Source organism: Copadichromis virginalis, linkage group LG7 (genome assembly GCF_057382275.1).
Source record: "Copadichromis virginalis isolate Kocher_CV1m ecotype Utaka linkage group LG7, C_Virginalis_male_GT1.1, whole genome shotgun sequence".
NCBI classification, from domain to species: domain Eukaryota; kingdom Metazoa; phylum Chordata; class Actinopteri; order Cichliformes; family Cichlidae; genus Copadichromis; species Copadichromis virginalis.
In genome coordinates, this window is record NC_140624.1 from 40,555,586 (window position 1) to 40,581,862 (window position 26,277).

The window sequence follows — 26,277 nt, forward strand, 5'->3', positions numbered from 1 at the left end:
ACCGTTTCTCTCATCAAGTTCACTGAATGAACTTGAATGACCCTAACTGTCCCATTACATTTTTTCATCCCATAAAAAGTTCTTGTGCCCATGTTAGTCAGTGGTTTGCCTGCTTATATATCCCACTACTCCACACTCTCAAAATGTGAACACAAAGGTTCTCCCTGTGACCCTCCCTCTTCACTACACCTGATCCAAATTTAATGTTGACCAGTTAGCTGAACTTGGTGACTGCCCCTGATGTAAAACGAGTTTGACATCCCTGGACTAATCCGTCTTTACAACGTCAATCTAAATTACGGGCAACACCTCAACGCATCACTCTCTGGTGCAGGTGGGCACTTTACGGTACCTCAGAGAAAACAGAAACAACATTAAGCTGGCAAGAGTTCGCAAGGTCGCTCGTGTGGATAGTCACAGATAAATAAGGAATTAGTTCGGACCTGGACCTGGTTTTAAAAAGTTGAGAGTTCCTGGTGTTCTGACAGTGCCATTTACAAGCCAAACAGAAGATAAACGTCGTTGCACTCAGATTCTGAATGACTAAACTACCAGGAAATGCAGGTGTATCGCTGCTCGGGGACAAGTCCCTGGAGTTCTACCGGGACCCGGTGAGCTTCTGCCAGCAGAGGATCGAAAAACACCGGAGCAGAATGTTTCTCTGCCGCCTAATGAACAGACCGACAGCCTTTATCTGCTCCGTGCAAGGGATGAGAGAGCTGCTGTGTGGTATAGTGAACACTTTCTCTTTTACGACACATAGTTAAACTTTGCTTCCACAGTCAAAGGGATATATGGAAAAAATTTCCTCGAGTAGTCCATGGGAGAGACTCGGGATAGTATTGGGGGAAAATATTATTATTATAGAAGTTTAATTGTTTTTACTTTTACAAATGATTTAAATACTTGCACTTTAATAAATTACTCATATTATATTGCACACTTAAAATGAGGATAGGGCCTATTCAGTGACCAAAATATACCGAGAGAGAGAGAGAAAATAGATTTTTTTAAAGCGTTAATGTTAACACACTGTATTTATTTGTGATTTAGATTTTTTTTAATACATGACTTACTGGACATTAAAGTTTTATAATTTAAATTTTAAAGCACATGCTAGCGGTAGGAATTTGTGTAAACAAATTTAGTCCCCTAAATACAAATATCTCCAACCTTAATTTAGTCGTTTCTGCCTCTCACATTTAAACAGTTTAAATATCCCATGGCATGATTTATTCAACTTATGCATCGTGATGTGATGATATTTTTGTTATGCTGTAAAATAGGAATGAGATCACAGAAGCACTCATGAGAAAAAGCAGAGATTTTCCATGCATGTTGTGTTTAGTACAAATGAAGCAAAGTGTGACGTGGACGTTTGATTGAAGAGTATGCAGAGATGTTATGTGATGTGTTTCAGAGAAGTCCAGTTTGTTTCTTAAGGATCCAACTGACTTGATGACAAACATGTATGGTGACACCATTGTTACTACTAATGGTAAACACTCACACACATACAAGATGGCCCACACTTAAAGTATATTCAATTTGAGTATCAATTTTCCCTTCCCTACTCCACATGCTTTAAATACAAGCAAAAAACTTTGCAAACAGTGACTTGCATTGGTATATTTTAGGTGAGGAGGCATGCCTTCTCCGCCTGTCACTTACCAGCCTCTTTACAGGAAGCTGTTTGGGATCGTGGAGTGATTATATCGCAAGGTAATCATAATATTGTTACAACAGTAATTCATGTATTTGATAGCTGGGGGATGCCTCTGACTGAAGTTTGGGTTGTGGCGGCAGAAATAATTGCATAGATATATGTGACGCAACTGCAAACCTTTCACTGCTGCAGCAGTTGAAATGTGTCCATCCATGTCAAAGGTTTCTCTTGCAAGAGCTGAGTCCCTGTTTGTTTGAGAAACAACAGTTCTTTCCAAAAAAACAGTTGTACTTTTACTTAAGACTAAAATATGTCTGTGCTTGTCTGTTTGTGTCTGTGTAGTGTATGTGAGCGCTGTCTGAAGGACCTCTCTGTCAGGTAACACTTACACCAGTTATATCCACACATATTTACCTTTTTCACGGATATATTTATATGTATTAATGTAGCTCAAAGAATACAATGAGATTTACAACAAGTATTGTTTCACAGTCCGAATAAGTAAAAAGTGATACTCTTTGATACGCAAGAGTAAAGTTAGGTCCATAAGTATTTTTACTGTGTATGTAGTCCTTTATTTCAGAGGCTCAAAATTAATCAGACAAATTACTGACAAGCAGTTTCATGAGCTGTGTGATCAAAAGGATCACACAGCTCAGCTGCACTAAGAGATCTTAAAAAAGAACTCAGGTGTAGCATCACAGATTCTTACCTTGTTTAAGAAAAAAAATCACTTAAGAAATAAGAAATCTGTAGAAGATAGGTGTATCAGTCTAATGTGTGCAATCGGTGGATGCCATCATGAATATAAATACAGAGGGTTCACCATAAGGTGCAAACCACTGGTTACACTCAGGAACAAGAAGATCAAAGTAGAGTTTGCCAGAAAACTAAAAGAGCCTGTACAGTTCTAGGGAAAAAAGTCTTTGGACAGATGAAATCCAGATTAACTTGAAGGGAAGAGGAAATTATAGAGAAGGAGAGAAACATCTCCTGATCTGAAGGAGACATCACCGTCAACATGGTGGAGATGATGTTGTGGCACGGGCGTGAATGGCTGCCAGTGTAACCAGGTCACGCGTGTTTGTTGATGACGTTTATAGAAGGAGCAGGATGAATTATGAAGGGCACAGAGCAATGATGCAGAACTGATCAGACAGCGCTTTACAGTACAAATGGATAATTACTCAAAGCCAACTGCAAAAGCAACTCAAGAGTTTATCAAGGCCAAGTCACTGAAAGACAAAGAAAGGAAGAAGAATCCTTGGAATAAAAAATGTGTTAGTGTATCCGATTATTTTAGCCTCTGAAAATGGGAGACTGTGTGTAACAATGTCTGCAATAACTAAACAAGTAACCGCCTTGAACCCCTTGAAGTAAAGCTGAAGGTCTGCACTTCAGTCACATCCTGATTGTTTCACTACAAACACACTGTGCTGATGTACAGATACAGTGTACACCACCCACCGCAGATGTAATTCACACAACCACAATGACAATATTTTGTCCAAACACACCCAACCTAACTTTGAAACCAAAGCTGTGAAGATGAATATCACCATGTGAAAAAAGTACAGAAGCTTTTTAAATGTAGTTGTTAGGACACTAAAATATAAACGTCCAATGTTTATAATATTCATATTTTCATACATACATATACAGCTTTATGGTGTGTTTCTATCAGTATTTCTTGAAGTCACTTGCTTAAATTACAGTCTCTCCCTGAGCCTGGTTCTGCTGGAGGTTTCTTCCTGTTAAATGGGAGTTTTTCCTTCCCACTGACACCAAGGTCCTTGCTCATAAGGGCTCATCTGATCGTTCAGTTCTCTGTTGTATTACTGTAGGGTCCACCTTACAATATAGAGGCACCTTGAGGAAACTGTTATCGTGTTTTGGTGCTGTATAAATAAGTTGAATTGAATAATTTAATTGAATAAACTCATCAATGTGTCTCCGATTGTATACTTGTGTGTGTCTGTGTAGTGGTCAGCCAGAGAGTGTATACACTGCTTTTAAGTCTCTGGGGACAGAGCTGGTGTTGGGCCTTTTTCTGAACGTACGAGCTGAGAAGCAACCTGAACTTTTCCAGGAAATCAGTCAGCTGTGCACCCAGCACTGGCACGGTAGGGCCATACAGATAAATCATACACACACACACACACACACAAAAACCCTCGTGCTAATTTTTTATTTTAATTTTTTTGCAGCCTTTTGCATTGATGTTCTTTCTGCAACGTATTTTTATTTAAATATAACACTAAGAAGTGATCAATCTTAACACCTCTGGTAATGTTAAAACATGACAATTTTTTCTTTTGTCTTTTTTTGGCAACTTCAAGTTTTGTGCAATAGACTATTGCAACATCTCCAACTTCCTCTTTCATTCTGGGACCGCACACATTCATCTGTGTGTTTCTGACTCTTTTGTTCTGCGCCTTCTGCCCTCCTCCCCCTCACCCTGCAGGCCTGATCTCTGCTCCAGTAAATGTGAAGGTTCCTATGTGGTCGTCGGGTTTCTCCATTGCCCTCGATGCCAGGAACAAACTGATGGACATCATCAAAGATAAACTGGAGAATGACAAAGAGGGGTGAGACTGCACACACCTCAGTTCATCTGCCACTGCTGCTTTCACAAAAACAAGTTTTTCTCAATTAAATAGTTACATTTCTATCCGGATTGTTTGTGCACGTTTTATATCAAGACAGATATGTTTTATATGTTTTGTATTCCACTTTCTGTTCCTCTTGTGTCTGAATAATGCTACGCAAATAAACTTGACTTGACTGAAGTTAAATGATGTATAAATCTCTCCTTTCAAACATAAATCAGACTCTAGTGGAGGCCTTGGGTCTATACTGATGCTCTGATTTGTATAAGTGGCCCTTGATTAAGGATCCTTTCTCTTTCTTTTCTGTCTCTGCGGCCCTCTCCAGTTTTGTTGGCTCTCTCGGTTCTTTGCCGCTGCCTGACTCAAGTTCTGCAGCCCAGCACCTCCTGTTGTTCATTTCAGCGCTGATCCCGAAAGCCCTGGCATCACTGCTCACCTCCTTCACATTGGCACTCGGTGGGAATGGACAGGTACACAAATACAGGAGAAGAGTTTACAATAAAAAGAGGGAACATTAGTGTTACCCAACTTGTTATATCTTTTTGTAAAGGCAGTGATTATTGTTCTTTCACGTTTATTCAACAACTGCAGGAAAAGCAGCCATGAATGCGCAGGAGGAATCCACGGTAGTAAACAGGCCAGTCACAAAAGCTGTAGATAGCATTGACTCAACATTTAGCTACTTTTCCAGGGAGGTGTGTGTCAGGTCAGGGGTAGCATTACAGTACGTTACAGTGTAGTGTTTCAGAAGGGTTTCTGGTTACAGTGTTCCTACGGCGTAGATTTAACACTGAAGTATAAAATCCCCGTTAAGCTGATTGTCTTAGTGCCTCATAAAATACTAACAGTGATCAAAACAAGCCAGTGTTAAGGTAGAAATGGAGTCCACCAATCATACTGTCAAGAAGGACTCAAAAATGCTCAACATACTCAAAAATGCAGTTTACACAGGGACAAAAAAACAAACCTGAAGCTACGGTTAGCCAGCTAGCTGCGATGTTTGCTAGCCATTTGTACACATCAACATGCAGTGGTCTAAGGAGCTTGGAAAGAAAATGTTTGGACTTCTTTAAGAGTCCTTGAAGAGGTTTCACCTCTCATCCGAGAAGCTTCTTCAATTCTGAAGAGCTGAAGAAGCTTCACGGATGAGAGGTGAAACGTCTTCAAGGAAACTTAAAGAAAATAAACGATGGACATCCACCATGCCATTACCTGATTACTTTTTTTTTTTTTTAAAGACACAAAAAACTAAAGCAATCAAAGCTGTCATCCCACGCCTCTAATTTTGAGCCTTACCAGTATAACTCAAACGTCAGCATCAGCAGGACTTGAGATTCATGTAGGCTCTATATGTAAAATGTTTCAGTTTTCAGTAAAAATCTTTGTGCTCTGACATACAGCTCGTTGTCTCTGTCTCCATGTTCAGGAGAAAGCCCGTCGTCAAGCAGCAGAAGACCCTGATTACCTGTGCCGGGTGCTGCTGGAGGTGCAGAGGCTATGGCCTCCTTTCATTGGTGGACGCAGAATAGCTGATCAGGTAGTTTTTATGTAAATTTCAGTGAATGAGCCAGTGCTCCTCATCTAGCACAATTATACCGTGAGTAATGTCTTAAAAGTGAAAGAGAATGAAGATTTTAATTTCGTATCCATGTCAAACACGTCTGATTTTTCCACCACTCATCTGGTCAGTTAGAAAACTTTTTGCAGAATCTATTTAGTTCTATTCAGAGGTCCAAAGTTTATGAGTGCGGAAGTGAACATCATCATGAGAATATTTAACAACTGAAAAAATACAACCCTGCAGCAGTAATGACTTAAATTGGGAACTTATTGGTTAGTCTGGTGACTTAGCCTTTAGGGTAATGACTAATCTTTGGGACAGATTGTTTACTGTTGCGGATTGTTGCATTTTTAAAAAGCCTAGTCATTGTCAGATGACCAGTAGTTTCAGTGGATTGCATTTTGGCAAATCCTTTTCCTGTTTTTGGTCCACATGAACTCTTCACCTGCATGAAACCAAAGCCTGCTCAGACATCACCGGTCAGCACAATTTGCACTTCAATAAAAACTTGCTGAATTCAAAGGAAATAAATCTAGCAGCATGTGAACAGGTTGCTATTGAAATACCTCCCAGCAAACCTGTGTTTTCAGATATTTTATGGTTTGTATTTGTGTTTATAATTTTAATCCTGAGGTAGAAGTAGTTGTAGTAGTACTTGTAGTAAGCATTAGTTGTTTTGTCTTGCTCTGCCTTCCTCTAGATGGCGACAGCTGACTGTAGATGAAAGACTTTTCTAAGAGCGTTGTCTGTGTATGCTGTCCTGCAGAAGGACTTAGTAAATAAATATTGTATATCTTCAAATGCGGTAATTCAACTTTACAGTCGTTTCGAGACTTCTTCTGTTCTCTCACAGTAGCAGTCAGTGTTAGTGAAAGTCCTCTTGAAACCTTTATTTGTGTGCTTTTACAACTACAGCTGTGAAGGTTCGCCTAGCTGTGAGGTTTACCACAGGTAAACCACTCCACGTGTCAGTTATTATAATATCTTAAAGTTTGTTTAATTGTATTATTATTTTTCCTTTCACCCTGTTTGCTGTGCATGGTCCGTTGGTTCTCATGTGATTACGTAAACTGATATTTTGTAGGCGTGTTTGCTGAGAAAAGTCTAGTAAAATGTAATCTGTACACTGATCAGACATCTGCCTGATAGTCAAAGCCCACGTTGTCTCGACTTACCGCCTACTGACTGCTTTTACCCCAAGGATGAGGAATTCAACAGTGTGTCCGCCTCTTCCCTCCGTGGCAGTCTTTGAACCCTGTGACTTCAGCAAACAGGCTTATGCAACAGTCCAATCAGAGACATTGATCTCTCTCTGTGATCGATTTCCTCCGCTTCCCCTCCGGAAGGAAGCGAGTGTGGGAGGGGACGGTGGTGCCAGTGTTTTCGAGTGAGGGTAAAGTGAACTGGTGATGCTCTGAAGCGGAGTGGAAAGTTTTGTCACTCCTGTGAAACATACCAGTGCACCATTCTTGCCAGCGTCAGTGGTTTATACAGAGATATAAATAAGATAAACACAAATGCACGAGCAAGACTTACAGGACTGGGCGCTAGAATATCTACAGTGACTCGAGCAGCTGTGAGAATATTTGTATACTTAAAGATACTCCAGCTAAAGTTTGAAAAGCAGTACTTTGAAGACAACTGGCTGTTAATAATGACATATTGCCAGTGCCATAGCTGATGCCCTGCCAGAAAATGCAAGAGGCAAGTGCTGTGCCTGCTCTGAAAGGACTGATGAGATGTTTATGTGTGCAGGGAAGTGTGTAGGAGAATGAGTGGTCATTAGTATTCACAATCAGGTGGAAAAAAGTGGATCCTCCCATCAGGTGGAACTAAGATATGCAGTGGTGTTTTACAACCTGTGTGCAAGAGTGAATGAGAGAAAGGGGAGGAGGGAGAAAGAATGAAACCAAGTGCTGAGGCATTTCTCAATGAGAAGAGGGAGAATGAAAGAGATTTTCCACTCCACCAGAGAGAGGCAGAGAGAAAAATGAGTGTGCACAGGAAAGAGAAACAGTGATCATGTTCTCCGGCAGTCCATTAGTGCGGCTGCTAATGGATGTAGTGAAAAAGGTGATTTAAAAGGGCAACAATTGGTCTTTTTGCCCCAAGGTGGCTCTTTTCACCAGGGCTTAATGGAAAACTGGGCCCGGGATATTTTATTTAAAATTGAGTTTTTATTCAGAATTAAAAGTGGGGCCTATTCACTGTGGTTTAAAAGGGTTTTTAACCCTTTCCCCTTTTTGCCAAATGTTGTCTTTATGGGGGAAAGAGTCAAAAGTTTCTTTCTTACAATTGTGCCATTTTCACTGCAGGTCAGGTGCGTATGTACACATGTAAAATGCAGTGTAAAGTAACACAAGCGTTCAGTAAAAGACCAGGAAAGCATTTCAAAGCCAAGGTTGTTACCCACATGATATTTAATAATATGAAAATAATGTGAATATGTCTCTCTGTATGTTTGTGTAGGACTCCACGCTCATGGGGTTTCATGTTCCTAAAGATTTTGGTGTGATTTATATCAGCCATGCCGTCCATCGCGACCCAGAGGTGTTTCAGGAGCCTGATGCCTTCCTGCCAGAGAGATGGAGCGGAAGGTGAGGATCTTTTCTCTCATTCTTTTATTTTATTTTCTAGTTGTCAAGGAGTGTCATCGTGGTAGTAGAATTTCAAACTCGATGTCGACACCTTGGAAATACTTGATACCATTGTCAATACTATGGGGGAAAATAGAGTCATTACAAAACAGAAATTAGAACAATGCAAACAGTAACATCAATGACAACACGATTTTTTTAAGTTGCCTGATATGGTGCAAAAAATTGCATCACTAATGCAAAGTGTAGATATGACAAATGTTTAAAGATTGTAAAATGGTAGTGAAAAAAACCCAACACATAAACACAAAAGGACGAGGGGCAGTGAGGTAGTGCCGCGCTTCTGGTGACTTGGTACCATATTTTTGTTGCTGATGAAACAGAGCAGTTAAAGTAGACTGCTATTGTTTCTGTGTAGTTGCTGATGAACTTTTCTCACATTCAATCTGCTGACTGCCTTTAAGAGAAAAATAACTCTTTTCAAACCCAAATAATTATGTTATACTGTAAAACTTATGCTGTCTTTTAAAACTACAGTCAGGGAAATTAGATAATGTTTTGCTACTTACTCCAACATTAATGTTATCGTTTTTTTATTTAGTTGTAACTGCTAACTAAGTAGTAAATGGTCAATTGCTAATAGTTAAACAGCAAATGTTAATGTACGCGCCAGCCAGGTAAACATTTATGATAACGGTTTAATACTTCAGTGCTGATGAAACAGGAGCGCTACTGACCTCTCAAAATTCCTCATAGAGTGTGAAAGTACAGCAGTGCAGTGTGAAGTTGTGTGTCAACTGGAGGGCACGAGGAGAGCACTAATGGTAACAGTACTGTTGCAAACGAGTATATAATCCAACAGTAATTTTGAGGACCAGTTAGTATCTTTTCCTTTCTTTTTTGACAACACTATTATCGAGTTAACAGCTCTTTACAGATATAGACCAAAGTGTCTCTGGTATCCTAGCACCAATGAAGAGGAGTATTGTACAAGAACATGAAAAAGCACGAGGGTTAAAACGAAGGTTTCTAGTCATTCCCAGCATCACCGAAAGTCGCAAACCATGCAGTATTTAGTCATTAATGTCTTTAGAAAAAGCAATCAATTATGCCTAGAACTTCAGCCTTGAAAAGGTAATGTATCAGTCTTTCAGGGAAAAACATTATTAATCAAGGCTTTCCCACAGACTTAAAATATATGAGCTGTGCCTCAAATGAGGTGTTAATTTCATGGGCTTTTTTTTCAAACATAGGTTTTCTTGATGTTGCTGGATTGACCTGCACATTAAATAAATGTGACTGACACACAGCCAAAGAGTAAAAAATTGTAAACTGACAAAATAGCTTCAAGAACGGACAGGACTTTGTGGACCAATGGAAAAAATGGTAAAATTAAAAAAAATGGTGAATTTTTTTTGTTTTGTTTGTTATTCTGAAAATTTCTTAGATCAAACAAGAAGGAAGCAAACGGGCAGTTCTGTTTATACTCCCTTACTGATACATACTTACAAACACGCCACATTTGCACAGTCAAACACAATCAGCATTAGAAAGAGTAAGTGGGAGGAAGCTTTTAGTGCTGTGACACATCAGGGATCGAGGAAATGCGTCACAAAAAGATGTTTAAAAAAACACAAAGAAAAAGATAAAAGAATAAATAACAGAGCATTTTCTTCCGTGTGCATTTATACGTATAGTGATTTATAAGGCACTCGATAAAATCTGAAAAGAAAGAATTATAGTAATGGACCCTGCTTTGAGGCATGCCACAAAGCAAAAATGATTCGGGAATAGTTTGAGTAAAATGAGTTGAGTTAAATGGACTTCCAAATAGTAGATGATCTGCTCTACCTCTCGAGCTTCAGCCACCCCAAACGCCAGCTAAGTCCAATCGAGCATCTGTGGATGTGCAGGACAAACAAATCTGACCCACAGAGGCCCCACCTCGGAGCTTACAGGACTGTAAAGGATCTGTTGCTAACATCTTGGTGCCAGATAGCAAAGCACACTCTCAGGGGTCTGGTGGAGTCCATGCTTTGATGGGTCAGGGCTTTTTTGGGAGTGGGACCAACACACGGTTAGGCAGGTGGTCATAATGTTATACCTGATGGGTGCACATATGGCAAATATAATGCTAGTCACAATTTACATATCCCCAAAATGCTTTAGCTTCATTATATAATGGCCAAATGGCTTGCTGCGCAGGCAGGGTGAATACCTGTGTTGTCGATTATATTTTCAGTTCAGCACCTTGTAAAAACTATCTCTGTGTTGGGTTCTTCACCCTGTTGGAAATGCACCATGTTCAGTCTTTATAGCACAGTATTATGCTTATACAGAAAGTATGAACAGCTGAAGAGGTTCTGAAGCTGTTGATGACGTGACTAAATGACAAAGTTATACTGTATTAACATAGGCACAGATAATGGATTACTAATTGCAGCAGGTACCACACAATAACTTCCTGTTTCAATGATAACTTTAAGAATAGCTGAGGGGGTTTAGGCCACATTTGCTGCGGTCAGACTAAAATGCACAGTTTTACTGGATAGAAATGCACTCTTAAAATAGATGACAGCAAGATTAAATCAATAGTCTGTTCTACAACTTGTTTTATGACCGCAAAGCAGAAAAGAGTGCTGGTTAGTACTTCATATACATACGCCCACGTCTTTACTATAGCAACCAATGCAGATAGATAACAGCGCCTGAGCACACAAGTCTGACTGCATCGCTTTTACATGTACTTGCTCAGACTGTCTGCTGGGAAAGTAAAATAAAAAAGCCTTCTGAATACAAAAGGAGATGCATAAAGACTCTCTGTCTGTTACCTGCTCTGGTAAAATGAAACCCAAGCTGGCTCATTCTCTGTCAGCCATTCATCTGTTCATTCACTTCCTTCATTCAACTGTTTATTGTCATTCATGCTCTCTCTCTCATGTGACAGAGAGTGGAGAAAAAAACTATGAATGTATGTATGTAGGAAGGAAGCTGCTGCCATGGAAACTGGTCACCTGTCAGTATCTTCACCAATAGGGATTCCCCTGTGTGTATTTCTGTGAGTGTGTGTCTGTGTGTAGAGTGGGGGGAGAAGCTTTTTTCTCTCCCATGATGCCCTGGGAAAGAGTGTGATGGGTTACAGAAGAATGAGTCAGAGAAGCTCCCATCCTTTTTGCGATGAAACAGTAATAATGTTGAATTTCTTATATATACTGCATATATTTACTTTATTTACTTTTTTGTTGAGCAGAGAAATCTACTGCCATCAGTTGTCATTTTTGAAGGTGTGTGTAGAGACCTCTTCTTCACTCTTATCTTGTTAAAACTAACCTAATTACGTGTTGACTTTTATTTTAAACCAGATAAAACCATCACACCAAATGAAGCAATCTAATGTTACAGTTGGCAGTTTGGAGTTTCTCTCTTTGAGCTGATCCATTATCTTCCGATCGGTTTGAAAAATGGAAGCAGAAGAAATAGCCGGAAAAGCTCAGGAGGAATTGATGGTGCTGAATTCAACAGTCACAGTGCGAGCTTTAGTCAGGTTACGGCATTGGATTTCAGAGGGGTTTGCATTTACAGCATAGATTAACTCTCTCAGGTATTAGAAGGTAGAAGGTACTTTCTACCTTTTCCCAAGGGGTCGTCACACCAGACGATTCCACATATTTGGTTTGGTACAGATTTTATGCCAGACGCCCCTCTTAATGCAGCCCTTCCATTTATCGGAGCTGGGAACCAGCACTGGGAGCACACTAGCTTCTTACCCCCTGAGGCTGGGTTTGTGCTTCTTTCTGGTCTCGAACTGGGGGTCTTCCATCTGTGAAGTAAGGAGACACAGATGGAAGATGGTACACAAACTCAAAAAAGAAATTATCCTAAAACAGCTTAATAACTTAAGACGTAGATCCAACTAGATACTTATAGCGCAAAAAAAAAAAAAAGAGTCAAAAATCTGTTCAGTCTGCCTAACAGGCAGATACTTTTAGCCTGGAAATGGACACCATTTTAAATACTCTGAAGTGTGTGAACAGAGCACTCAGCTGAGAAGAGAAATCTATGAATGAATAGATGGCATGCTTTGTGTCTGCGTGTGTGAGCATCAGGTAAGATGGTGCAGGGTTAAGGAGTGAGTCAGAGGAGATTTTCCTTGAGATAGTCTGATGTAAAAGAAAACTCTAGAAAAGTCATTAATAAGAAACTGCACAAAAAAAACCAAAAGACAAAAAGATGAAACGTGGAGTGTAGGCGCTAGAAGTTTGACTATACCTCAATAAAGGTGTGAGTCATCCACATTAAGAAGATGTGTATATTTGTATGGATGATTCTGGTCACCTTTTTGATATTTCTTACTGTCAGTAAATTTTATTGAACCCTGAGAAGCGATCTGTGCGACCAAAGCTGATATATCTTTCATCCTTGCCGTGCAAACCTCTGCTGCCTGTCTTTGCTTGTCTTTATTTTTCATTTATCACCGTGTTTGTTTCCCTTTCCTCCCAACTGTTCCTGTCTCTGGTTTTCCATCTGCCAGTCTTCCTGGTGACCGGTTTCCTGTCTCTCTTGATAGTTGCCCAGCTCATTTTCTTGCCACCTGGCTGTTTAATTTAATGACTGCAGTCCTGTTACATAACAAGCCCACCTACAATCACCACAGTTTCATCTGTTTATTTTTTATTTTTTTGGGCAGTAGCTGGGTGTATTATCTACCGTGTGTGTTCCCGTTCATACTCGTCGTATATTGTGTATGTGTGCTTTTCCTGTTGGAGGCAAATATTGGAGCTGGCAAGTTAACATCCTATCAGCTCAACGCCCACACAGACTCTGGCCCTAGATAAGTGAATCAGAAATGCTACCAAGCACAGATAAAAATCTTAGCTATTGCAGTGGGCTGTGTTGCTAGTTTCACATAAATCCGAGAATAGGGACTTTTCTTCTTGTCTCCAAAAATAGTGAGAGACATCTTTTTTTTAATTTGAAGTAGAAATTATCTGAAATGTCTGTGTTTGCGTACGTCAGCCACTGTATGAATTCTTAGAAACGACACAAACCAGAGTCACCAGTTCATAAAGATAATGCCAGGAGTTTGTCATAGTCTAGTTGAACTAAGTATAACAGTTTTGATAATAGGCTTTACATTTTAAAATAATAGACTGCATATAAATGACACATAGAATTCAAGATGCTGCCCATTAGTTTGTGCACTAGTGTTCCTAAGCCTCAAGTTTGGCACGTGAGCTAGGCTATAAACTCACACTTCACTTTCTTAGATGCACCTTGCTAGTACTGTGTTGGACCACTTTTGCTTTCAGAGCTGCTTTAATTCTTCATGGCGTAGATGCAACAAGGTGCTGGAAACATTCCTCAGAGATTTTGGTCCATGTTGACATGATAGTTTTACACAGTTGCTGCAGATTTGTCAGCTGCACATCCATGATGTGACCCTCCCGTTCCACCACATCCCAAAGGTTCTCTATTGGATTGAGATGTGTTGGAAGCCATTTGAGTACAGTAATTGCATTGTCATGTTATCAAGCTGGAAACAGCCATCAGAAGATGGGTGTGTTGGTCATAAAGGGATGGACATTAAACAATGCTCAGTTAGTACTAAGGTGCGCAAAGTGTGCTAAAAAAATATTCCCCACACCACCAGCCCGAACTGTTGCTGTTTACAGTCTTCTGTTGTCCAGTTTTGGTGAGCTTGCGTGAACTGTAGCCTACATTTACTGTTTTTAGCCAACAGAAGTAGCATCTGTCATGGTCTTATTCTGCTGTTGCAAGGTTACTGTTGCCTCCCTGTCAGCTCAAACCAGTCTGGCCATTCTCCTCTGACCTCTGGCATCAACAAGGCAGAGAACCATTGCTCTGCCTTCTTGGATTGGATATTTTCATTTCTGGTCCATTCTCTGTAAACCCTAGAGATGGTTATGTGGGAAAATCCCAGTAGATCATGAGTTTCTGAAATCCTCAGACCAGCCCATCTGGTGCCGACGACCATCCTACCTTCTAAGTCACTTAAATCACCTTTCTTCCTCATTCTGATTCTCACTTAGAACTTCAGCAGGTCATTAATGCTGTTAATATTTGTGTTAATAAGCAGTTGAACAGGTGTACCTAATGAAGTGACTGGTGAGTGCAACTTTGATGTAGGGTTTTTTTTGCCATTGAACTTTAAATGCAACAAGATGCAAATGAAAATAAATGATGAGAGTTTTTAAGTGATCTGCAGCTATTTGTTCGTCCTCTTCCCTGTCTTCCCTATCTAATAATTAATCTGATGATGCCCTCTTGGCCTCAGTCATGATCTCTCACAGAGCTTTCTCATTATACTTTATTGCAGAAAAATGAATTATACTTCACACAAGAGTATACTGCTCTGATTCACTTCCTATCCACTCAACATATTTGATATAGCATTACGATGGAGTGCTTGGTAAGACTTCCTTTCCCTTCCTATAGTGTACGCCGCACATCTTACTGTTTCAGGATGTACCTAATAGTACATTAAACCATTAGTCAGATGCTAGCGAGGACACTAATAATAACACTTCTCACACACACAAACCATCTGACACAGTGGACCCAGACTATACGCACCACTAATGCTTCCTGTTTGCTTTTAATCAGAGCTCAGGTTTCAGGAAGACAGGATCCATTAGAGGCAAGACACGGCCTGCATCAGATGGATATTGAGTAATGGTTGGAAAGGACCTGCTTTCTTAAGTATATTTTTAAGAAATATTAGAAAGCAGGCATGATGAAGTAAAGTTGGGTCCCTGATTTTTGTTCATTTGTCTTGTGGAACTTCATTCTAAGCTGCACTCTTGGTTGGTTTCCTTTGAGGTCTAATTTATTTGTCTTTTGTGCCAAAGAGAGAGGGGTCAGCTGGATTGATCGAGAATTCTGGGTGTTTTATATGATGCATTGTAGAGTTTTTGATGATGAGCATCACCGTGCAGCAATGCTCTCCTTATTCTTTGTACACATTTTTTCTTCACCCAGCCAAGAGCTGAGATGGAGGCAAGCGATTGGTGCCATTTGTCAGCATTTCTATCAGATAGACAAACAACTACAAAGCCATAAAACTTGGTGCAGAGGTGGAGTGTGGGCAAAAGAAGAGCCCACAGAGAAGCTGCAGTTCATTGTCTTTAAAAGTGAGAGATGAGAGAATTGGCTTTGGTGGGAGACCTGCTTTCTCTTAGTGCCCTTTTTTTTGTCATTAGTAAAGTGAAACATAAAGTGAAACAATGACCTGAAAAAAACAGTCAGGGTGTTTTAGTTTGAACAACTAACTTAAAAAATACTTTGTATTGACAAAAAAATCTACAAGATACATCTCTGGTTGGTCTATATCAGATTTAAATATGGTCATATGCCATGCTGTGAATTTCTCATGGATGAAACACAACTTTAAATAGCTATTTTTTTTAAACAACCTCAAATACCATTTGGGATAAGTTTGCATAACGTGCATCTTTTTTTAAAATCATTTTTTCAAGATATACCTTTTGATTGACGTTTGTGAAGTCTGTTCAAGATAGATTATTGATTGATTTTTGCATCTCTGATTTGTCTACCCTATGCAAAATTTAATTGTAGCTCTTGTGTTTTGCATATGCAGGAACGAAGGCCATGAGCACTTCCTGTGTTCCTTTGGCAACGGGCCCAGGAGCTGCATCGGAGCTAAACTTACCAACGTCTTTCTGAAGGTGACCTTCACACACAAGCGTGACAAAGAATACATCGACACACACTCTTTAATTATCACTGTAAAAGTGACTTCTTTAACATAAAAGGTTTTTTATGTGGGTTCTGGGGGGGTTTGGGGGTTTTTTTTTACTTCCTCTCTGAGACTCTGGTGCATTTAATGGCTTGTTGAAAGATTTGTGGTCTCTGAGCCTCAGCTCTGCATTTTATATTTTGGGCTTCTGGGTTACATGTGGAGGGAAATCGGCTGAAAAGTCGATGGAAAGTTTACTTGCAATGGATTTATCCTCTTTAGAGACGAAGCAAGCGATGCAGCTGATCAGATGTGAAGTAAGGTCTCAGTTGAGTGAAATATTACTGATGTGAGACTGAGGCATCCAGTTAGGTTGTCTGTAGTTGTCCCCAATAATTTGACTAACAAAACTAATATCTTTCAAAAAAGAATTGACAAGAAGTTCTTAATTTAGATTTTCACACTCCGGATGCTGAACATCAGCAATATAATTTCTAGATGTCGTGTAAACAAGTCTTAAACGTTTAGTTAAATTAGTTAAAGAGTTATCATTAAATGTAAAAATAGAAACTTCATAATCCTCTTAAAAAGATATTTGTGTTTGCCGCAGTCAAACAAAAATTCAGTGTCTTGTTTGGGGTTTTTTGGGGAATATGTAGGCCATATGCGTTAAAACGTTATGCAAACCACAGAGATACGGCACCTATAACAGCATCTTTACTAAATTTTCCTGCACTGAGATCTGATTCGAGCTTCTCATGTCAATCCTTTAATGCAAAAACAGCTAAGCGTGAACCTGTTTACTGCATCTGTGTTAAGTGTGATTAAAGGGTTCAGTTATTGTTGTATGTTTAGATATTATTTTAACTGTAATTAATTGTGTATGTAAATGGGGGAGGGGGGTCTAAACTAACCATATCTGTCATTTGTAAAGAGGTTGCTATTTGTAGCGGTTACAGTAATAGCTTAAGCTAGTAAACTGACAGATGCTGTTATTGTTCAAAGTTAGAGGAAATATAACGTAGATGAAACGTGTGAGTCAGAACAGAGAAACAGAGGATAATGCTACCTTGTGCATAGCAGTTTATCAAGCTACTTTGATAAGCTGCTCCTTAATGACAAGGGGTCACCACAGCAAGTTGCTCCACATGCAAAGTTGGCAAAGTTTTATGTTGGATCTCCTTTCTGACGCAATTCAAAAGGAGAATTGCTTGCTAAGCGAATGTGTAAACCTCCACACCATGGGGCCACTTATTTTGGTATACCTGTTCAAACACTCATTAATGTATGGACATGGTCAATATGACCTTCCTTAGATCAGACAGAGCATCAGAATGGGGAAGAAAGGTGATTTAAGTGACTTTGAATGTGGTAAGGTTGTTGGCGTCAGATGGGCTGGTCTGAGTAATCCAGAAACTGCTGATCTGCTGGGATTTTCACACACAACCATCTCTAGGTTTTATAGAGAACCGTCCAAAAAAGACTAGAGTCCGGCCAGACTGCTTCAAGATGATAGAAAGGTAGCAGTAGCTTAAATACCTACTTGCTCCAACTAATGTGTATTGAACACACAACACATTGAACTTTGTCTGCTAAGAACAAGAAACTGTGGCTACGGTCCAACCCTATACTAGCAAGGACCACAAGTTACAACATAGACATCATGACATATATATTAAGACGTGAAACCAGTGATTGAGCCCACAGAGTTACCAATAAAGAGTCCACTGAGATTGCATGCCATGTGAGCAGAAAGGTAATTGACTGATATGTAACTGGCCTCTTTCCTTGGGTAATCAAAGAACTCAACCCCCGGCTGGCCATTAGACATTAGAGTCCAGGTTTGCAGCACTTCTGTATTGGCTTCATTGTTTTGGGGTTTTTTTAGACCTGGTGGCCGCATCTTTCTTTTATAGCCTACAGTTTAACACAGAGTTAGCAGAGCTTCATTAGCAGAACAGGTCAACTACTTTACCTTTCTCTGAAGTGCACTGGGAAAAACGCTCACAGCGAGCCAGCTGTGGATGACAGCTGCGGCTCAACTGATTGTGGCTGTGCAACCCCCCCAACACACATGCCCACACACACACAGTGGAAAAACCAGTCAGAGAAGGAAACCATCCCCCAACCATTCAGTAAATAGAGCACTGCTCATGGGAATGACGAAATGCTTGGCTGGCTGTGTGTTTATTAGATATACCAGAGGGAAAGATCCGGGCACTGACTGTCCCCTTTTAACCACCTCACAATCCCAAAGGCATATTCACCATAGCTGCCGTTGCCTATATACTGGGCACACGCATATACACACGCAGCCATGAGAACAAGACAGGTGTGTTACAGGTGTGACAACAGGAAGCAAAGAGATTTAATTTCCCATGTGGGGGCATTCCTTCTAGAAAGAGGAGGGCACGTAAATAAACGTGTGCGTATGTGTTGTCAGCTTGACACTGGAAAGTCAAAGTGGTGACACCAAGTCAACAACAAATACTGTGAGCCAGTGGATTTCCAGGAAATATTACAGACTTTCAGTTGTCACTGATTTACAGATTTATCTGTGACCAGCTTTGTTTTTAGGCTGTGGTAGATGAAAGCAGGCTTCTTATTTCTGCATATTTGCCAAAGATTTGGTTGAAATGGCTACAGATTTTATCCAGTAGGTCATTTGATAACGTTAGCACCATGAATTTTTATGTATTACAATGTTTCTTTTCAAAACAAGAGTCCTGTTAAATTACTCATAAATATGAATTAAATGTTTCGATGGCCATGAAAAGCCTAGCTGCATGCATGCATGCCTCAGGAAAAGAAAATCCCCTTGCTCACAATACAACAACGCTTGCTTGTGTACAAGACTTTGAAGTAAAGGAGCGTTTTTGTTCTTGTATTGCTCTGTTATTAGTTATCCTATATTAGTGTGACTGTAATAACTCAGTCTGGATTCTCAGAGCACTGTTAGAACGGTGTTTCAGTTTTTTCTAAACCTCCTCAAAAGAGGTACTCAGATGCTAACATTACCGCAATGAAGGACACACAGGAATATCTCCCACACACCCAGGAAAAGCAGAGCATATATGTGTGATTAGTATTTAACTATATCTGTACAAAATGTAGTTGGCTAATAAATCTACTTAGACTAAAATCTACTAAAACTAATTAGTTAAACTAGTTCACCTACTCAGTTTATTTTTAATTAAATAATCAGGATGTTATTGATGTGCAGGCTTTCAGCTTTATTTCAAGGGGTTTAAAGTAAGTATTGCATTAACTGTTTAGGAATTACAGCGATTTTTATAGAATCAGAATCAGAATACTTTATTGATCCCTAGGGGAAATTCTTTATAGATATAATCGCCCATTTTCAGAGGCTGAAAACTTATTGTGCAATTGACTGATCGGCATTTTCATGGACATTTAAGCCTTGGAGTTGTTTAACTTGCATTTGGTAGCTTTTTGCTGGTACTGGCAATATAAAATCTAAAAATATATCGAATGCAAGTAAAGGATGAAAAGCAAACGTATCAAAGTGATAGCAAAAATTTCAGGAGTGGCTAAAAACCAAAAAAGAAAAACTGCTTCAGTGAAAGACCACAGAAGACAACTGATGTGGATGATCACAGAATTATTTTCATGGTTGAGAAAAACTGCTTCACAACACCTCACCAAGTGAGGAACCCTCTTGGGCAGCGGTCCCCAACCTTTTTGTGCCATGGACCAGTTTAATGTCAGACAATATTTTCATGGGCCAGCCTTTAAGGTGTCGCGGATAAATACAACAAAATAAAATGATATCACCAAGACAAAAACGGTGGTATTTTGTAACTATAATAATAAATGCGAATTCACTGTGTAATTGTGTAACTTTATTAGCAGCGTCCTCCTGAAATGTGCCAACAACATTAAGAGTAACATCCTCCTCTCTGCCCCTTAATGCTTTCTGGTCGCAATGGTAACACGTAAATATTTCTTTCAAAATAAGACACACAACTGCAACACAGGAAAAGATCCAGGGAAACCGAGTTAATGGTAAAAAACATGAAAACCATAAATTTCACACCCGAGCCTCAGCTCTCACGGCCCAGTACCGATCCATGGCCCGGGGGTTTGGACCGTTGCTCTTGAGGAGGCAGGTGCATCATTGTCAAAGTCTATAACCAACCAACAAACAAAAATAATAGACTTTGCCAGTAAACATCTAAAAGAGCAAGCACATTTCTGAAAAAAAGAAAAATCTTTGGATGGGTGACAGGGCTCATATTTTGCATTTTATTGTTAGCCAGTGGGCAGCAGTCTCCCAAGGTCAAGAGCTGTCCTGTTTTCTTCACTGAAAGACATTGCTAGCACAGGGCGCCCACAGAAACGCAAAGCAGGAGATGAAGCATCGCTGAATATGCTTCCAAACCAACTTCATTCTAAGCCAAAGACTAGAAAATATGGTGAAGCAGGTCTTCCCTTTGGTTTCACCTGCACAAGTGCCGAGGTAGGTCTCCCTGCAGAATTGGTTTTCCCTGTGTCTCGAGCAGCGCTGGGCTGTTCAAATCATGGACTAACAGTATCCTAAAGTTGTTTATATTTTTAAACCCATTTTGCACAGAGAGGCATTTTTTGAAAAATGCATTGATAGCAACGTTGAATATTATTACACATGAGAAAAAAAAACTACATGTAAAATAATTACACCGTGACTCTGCCTTTCTAAATGGAGGGACAGTAACTTCGTGTGTAAATGTAAGCGTGTAAAACCTAAAGATAGTAAGATTGACAGTATTTTGTCTCTATCTGCCATTCTGCAATTCATCTCATGTAAACGGGGCGCACAGCGTGACGTGAAAAAAGGCACATACCTTTGATGTTGCGTGACGAACTCTGTATTCCTCGTCCACACGTAAAAGCAAAAAAATGAGTTTTAAAAAATCTCCATTTTCGGTGATTTTCAAAAATACCCGTGTAGGTCCGGACGTAGCCTAAAAGAGTTAGTAGTTTATTTTATTACTACCTGTAATTTATTGCAGATTACTTGTATTTGTTTAATTGTTTACTAAATGTTTGAGGTGTGAAAAAAAACCCGCAATGGAGCAAAATATGAGTGTGTGTGGTTGGAGGATGTGCAAACATTTTTCTTCTAAAACAAAGGGGGGCCCAGCAAAAAAAGATTGGGAACCACTGCACTAAGACATCATTTATATGTTTTTGTTCTCAGATTATTTAACAGTAAAAACAGCAAGATACATGGGGGTGCTAATGCACGCTATCTAAAATGCAACAGTGAGGGATGACTCAACCCTGCACTCACACTTATGAGTCACTGAAAATGTTGGGTGTGATTGAGTGGAGCTCAGGTGTAGTTCAAAGCAGTTTAATGTCTCTCCTCGTTCGGCTATTGTCCCTCTTCAGCAGGACAGTTATTGTTTCAAATTGGATTACTCATCATAGATAATCAGTTGCTTGTTTTGGATTGTTTACGATTGTCATGATTTGTCTCTGTCTCTGGAGATATCGATATATTTGGCCACAGTAGTGAATACACAAAGTAGAATTACCACCTCTCTGATACTTAAAAAAATGAAAAAGTGTTAAATGCAGATGCTTAAGAAATGATGTAGTTTATTAAAGCTGTATAGATGTAGAGCTCGGAATAGATCGCACAGGTGTTCTCTTCCTGTTTTACTATTTACACTTTTATATATTTAATTTACATTTATAAAAATTATTCTACTTTTGATGTGTACAGTTTTAATAAAATTTCTTTTATTTGACTTTACTGGATATTTTTAAGTACATTCTAAATTAAATGATACAGACTGGCATCCATCAGCAGCGTTGCCTCTTAGTTTAGAGAGGACTGAAACAGTGTTTGATGCTGCTTCACAACACAAATGTACACTATATTTTTACTGCTTTTATTTTGCTGCTCAAACAGAATCTTCCCTTATCTCAGTTTTTAAGTTGTTAATCCTGTCTTTAAATAGTTAATTATGATAAATTTATAACAGAGCTATCTGCTTTGCTTTAATGATGCATGTGTTTGATTACGTCTCTTACCGTGCTTAATTACAGAAAAGATCAGACTGGCAGATTAAAGTACATCTGCTTGGCTTTCAGCAGGGTGACCATTTGCACACACACACACACACACACACACACACACACACACACACACACACACACACACACACACACACACACACACACACACAGACACACAGAAGGATGAGGGCATGACCAGAGTAAAAAGTAGACTGCAGGGATCTAGGTCAGAGATGTGACTCATCGCCTCACTTCATCCTTCCCCCTGTCGTCCTCGCTACCCACCCCCCTCTCATAATTCTCCCTTCATTCCCTCTCCTCTCCTCTCCGTTACTCCCTTGATCCTTCCCCGTTCATTCATCCTCCCCCTCACAAGGAAAATCTTCATTCATAAAGTGGAGAGACGCAGGGGAAATATGTGTTGGTTAGACAGGTCCATGGCTGAGGATAAGCCGGTAAGGAGTGTTGTCTATGACATCACCAGTTCTGAGCTCTCAGTGCTCTCACTAGAATAAAATAGAATAGAATAGTATATGTATGGGGAAAATGAAATAGAATAGAGAATGGAAAGTAATGCTTCATAATATAGGATAATATAGAATAATAGACTGGCAATAATAGAATAGAATGTAGAATTATGTGGAATAGAAGAAAATAGATTAAAATAGGAATATATATAATTACATGAAAAAAGTAATAGAATTGAATACAAGAGAATAGAATTATGTGAAATGCTATGAAACACAGTAGAAAAAACATAATAAAATAGAAAGTAATGAAATAGAATAGAATAAATACAACAAATATAATACAATAGAATGATGGGGTATTGGAGGGAAAGCAAAGAATCTAGACGAACTGAACAGAAGTGAAAATTGAAATACAGTAAAATAGAAAATAATACAAATAGCACAAAAAGTAATTAAACAAAATAGAATAGAGTTATTTGGAAAATATTAAAATAGAGTAATAGAATGGAATAATAGTTATATATAAAACAGAATGATGACTAGAACAATATATTGAATGAGTGAAAGAGAAGGGAATACAAAGGAGTGACACTGAGAGAAATGATATGGAATGAAATAAAGGTCTTCTCCTCAAATTATGCAAATTTCTGTGTTGCTCAAAGGAAAATGTGTTTCTAACTGTACGATTTTGTGTCTGAATGTAAGCATTGTTGATTCCAGGTCTAAAGGACCAAATGTTCCATTACAGCTTGCCTGGTAAAAGTTGTTGCATTGCTATTTTCAAACCTGGAAAGGAACACACAAAAACAGGCTTGAAGTGATGTGGAGGCTGTAGCTTTGCAAGTTGGAGACTTATTCAGCGTTGGTGGATGCTCTAGGTCTGCCAAGTGCCTTCAGTTTTAACATTTTGTTTTCGCTCGGCTTTAAAATAGAAAATTGTCACTTACACCCATGTAGCTCTTCACTCTACATAAGTTTCGTTTATGTAAAATGGAGCAAGCACAACCAGAAAACAGTATTTTTGTGTTTCGCTGCCAGGAAGCGTGCGTGTACCTGTTAAACAACTTTGACTGGTGTTTGGACCCTCCAATGCAGAACCTCGAGTACAAATGGCTGCCCGTGTCTCGCCCTGCCAACCCCCCCACCGTCACCTTTACCCAGCGGGATCACACCCTATCTGGCAGAAGTGACACCAGCTAGGGATGCACAGTATGCTCCATGATGCACCTAAAAACTCTACTAAAAGTCACACATGCCTGTGCAGAAAACGCTGGAGAATATCTTAAGACACGCCGAGGGAAGCCAGCAAACTGTGAGGCTTTCCCCCGCTGTATATAATACAGTAATCATCCCGGGGAAAGCCAGAGAGAGTGCTGGTTTTCCCTCTGTCTGTTCCTCTGCCAGATATTCTGCAGCTTTCCTTGATGACTGCAATGGGAGACGAGATAAATGAGTCATTCTTCAGTTGTTGACTCTGAAACTGCCAAACGGATGTTTGTGTTCTGCCTTTTTTAATGAGTAATATGCAACATTTTAAAAACATTGACCAGATTTTTGACGAGAAAATCTTTATATGAACATTGCCTCTTGCTTAAAATTCCCTTGTGCTCATTTATGTGTTTGTATATATGAGAGCAGAATGTGAAAAAGCTCCAAAAAATAAAAATCCATCCAGGGGGGACACGTGCACGGATGAAAATCGAGGTAAACCCTCAGATTCCATCACTGACTGCAAACCTGTCTCCCCCACCACCACCACCTAGCAACCAACAGTGCTTAGCAACAGTTCGTCATACCGACTTGCCTCCTTTTAGTATGCAAGTCTCACACGCGCACACATACACACACTAACCTGGTTATTTTTGAAAGCGTTCACTTGGCACGCCATCTGAATTCCATGTAAATGACGCCAGAAGGCAATTCAGAGCACGCGTCTGAATTTTAAGCACCATGAATGATTTGAGTCATAAATGGAAACGATTCTGTGCCTCCTACATTTATAAGAATCAGTTTAATGTCATATTTATTAATGTGCAGCTGAAGTATACATGCATCATCTTGTGCTGTATCACTTAGATACCTTGTTGTTACTTGCATTTTGCCTTTAGTAGTGTTTTTATGTTATCGTAAGGTTTGACAGAGGATTCATGCAATGTTCTGAATATCTGAATGTTATCTTATTGGCTGAAAAAAACTTTAAAATTTAATTCTTGTAGTATTTTTATGCATTATATTAGTAAATATTAGTATTTATTTTTCTGACCTCAAGATTTTAGGTTTTACTGTGCAGTGATTTTCCACAGGATGGTTCTAAGAGGTCGTCAAGCAAAAAATGGTGACAGGGAAAAGACTGTTTACAGGCCAGTATTTTTAAAAGCATTTTGAAGTGTATTAAAAACACATACAGTTAAAATGTCCCAATTTAAAAACAAGTTATTAATGCTGTAATTTATGAAGTGTTGGAGGTGCTGCAAGAGCACTCTTTTTTCTGTTTTTTTGTTTTGTTTTGTTCCAATAAAGATTTGTCAGTGAAGTAACACCTAAGCTGTCTAACATGTGGAATGTAAGCTGCGCTGTCTGCATAATCAGCTAAAAGCACGTCTCGGAAAGATGTTCTTGTCCTGTGGGAGCTGCTCAACAAACCTACTGTTCTCTTTGCTGCACTCCTCTCTCTCTCTCTCGCACGCACTCGGCTAAGCTGCCGCCATGCATGTTGCTTGTCTCCGTGTTTTTCACTGTTTCTCTCTAACGCGCACACTTGCAGACATACATCACACAGGATCTGGCAGAAAATGAGGTTCTTGTGAGCAGACTGGTATGACTCACTCTTCTGCCTGCACTTGTCCATTAGCTGACGCTCCTACTCGCAGTTTATGACAGGCAAAAGCGACTTAGAGTGTATCCTCTTATGCATAAGGACATATGGCTCTGTTTTATTTATTGGAGCTTTTTTTTCCTCGTCATTTAACCGTCCACTTTCTGCTTCTAGTTTAAAACACCGTCGAGATACTGGCAGACTAAAGTGTTCAAGTGCGCTGGGTAAAATGCTCCCTGTTTAAGTCCAGCAGTTTATTTTTCAGAGTATGCTCAGTTAGTCTAAAGATTCTTTCACTGGCTTATTTTAAATTTACGTCATTATGGTAGAAAATATACTTAGAGAGACTTGTCATTTTCTTGATGTTTCCGTCTGTACAGAAATAAAAGTTCATAGCCTGAAAAATAAATTGGTGAAATTCTCTCGTCATTCAACCTTTGTGCACCCTTTAACTTGCCTTATTGAGATATCTGCAGTTTTATTGCATACCACTCTGTCTTGTTGCCCACATAATCATATTTTAAAACGTGATTTAAAAATTAGGTCTAGTTTAAACAATGATCTTCTAAGCTGTTTTTGTGAATTCAGCATTGAGTGACTTTCAGGAATGTGCTAGATAATGATAAGTTCATTCAGTTCATCCAGAAGTAGGTGAAAGCTCTAGTGTTCATTATGTAGAAAGGATCTTGCAGTACAATGTACACTGTTTGTCATGCACACTGGAGTGAAGGAGGTCCTAACAGATAGATCACATCCACAGATAGTAGAGTTAAAACTAAGGGCTTATTGTTGTCCAAAGACAGAGTGTTTCCATT

The 26,277-nt window shown here is 39.4% G+C and overlaps 1 protein-coding gene across 1 annotated transcript; it reads left to right on the forward strand.

Annotated features, from left to right (window-relative positions):
• The first annotated feature begins 329 nt into the window (after nucleotides 1-329).
• LOC146705631 (uncharacterized) lies at nucleotides 330-25,180 on the forward strand. Its single transcript, XM_085463366.1, has 11 exons — nucleotides 330-729; nucleotides 1,421-1,498; nucleotides 1,638-1,722; nucleotides 2,009-2,044; nucleotides 3,650-3,789; nucleotides 4,131-4,254; nucleotides 4,601-4,745; nucleotides 5,702-5,812; nucleotides 8,306-8,433; nucleotides 16,052-16,139; nucleotides 23,686-25,180. Exons 1-11 carry the CDS (start codon nucleotides 540-542, stop codon nucleotides 23,845-23,847), a joined length of 1,287 nt encoding a protein of 428 aa, XP_085319492.1. The 5' UTR covers nucleotides 330-539; the 3' UTR covers nucleotides 23,848-25,180.
• Nucleotides 25,181-26,277: the final 1,097 nt, after the last annotated feature.

Coding starts and splice junctions, on each gene's coding strand:
- LOC146705631 (XM_085463366.1), top strand. CDS start 540: ATGACTAAACTACCAGGAAATGCAGGTGTATCGCTGCTCGGGGACAAG. Junction 5,813..8,305: donor GACGCAGAATAGCTGATCAG/GTAGTTTTTATG, acceptor ATGTTTGTGTAG/GACTCCACGCTCATGGGGTT. Junction 16,140..23,685: donor TTACCAACGTCTTTCTGAAG/GTGACCTTCACA, acceptor TTTCGCTGCCAG/GAAGCGTGCGTGTACCTGTT.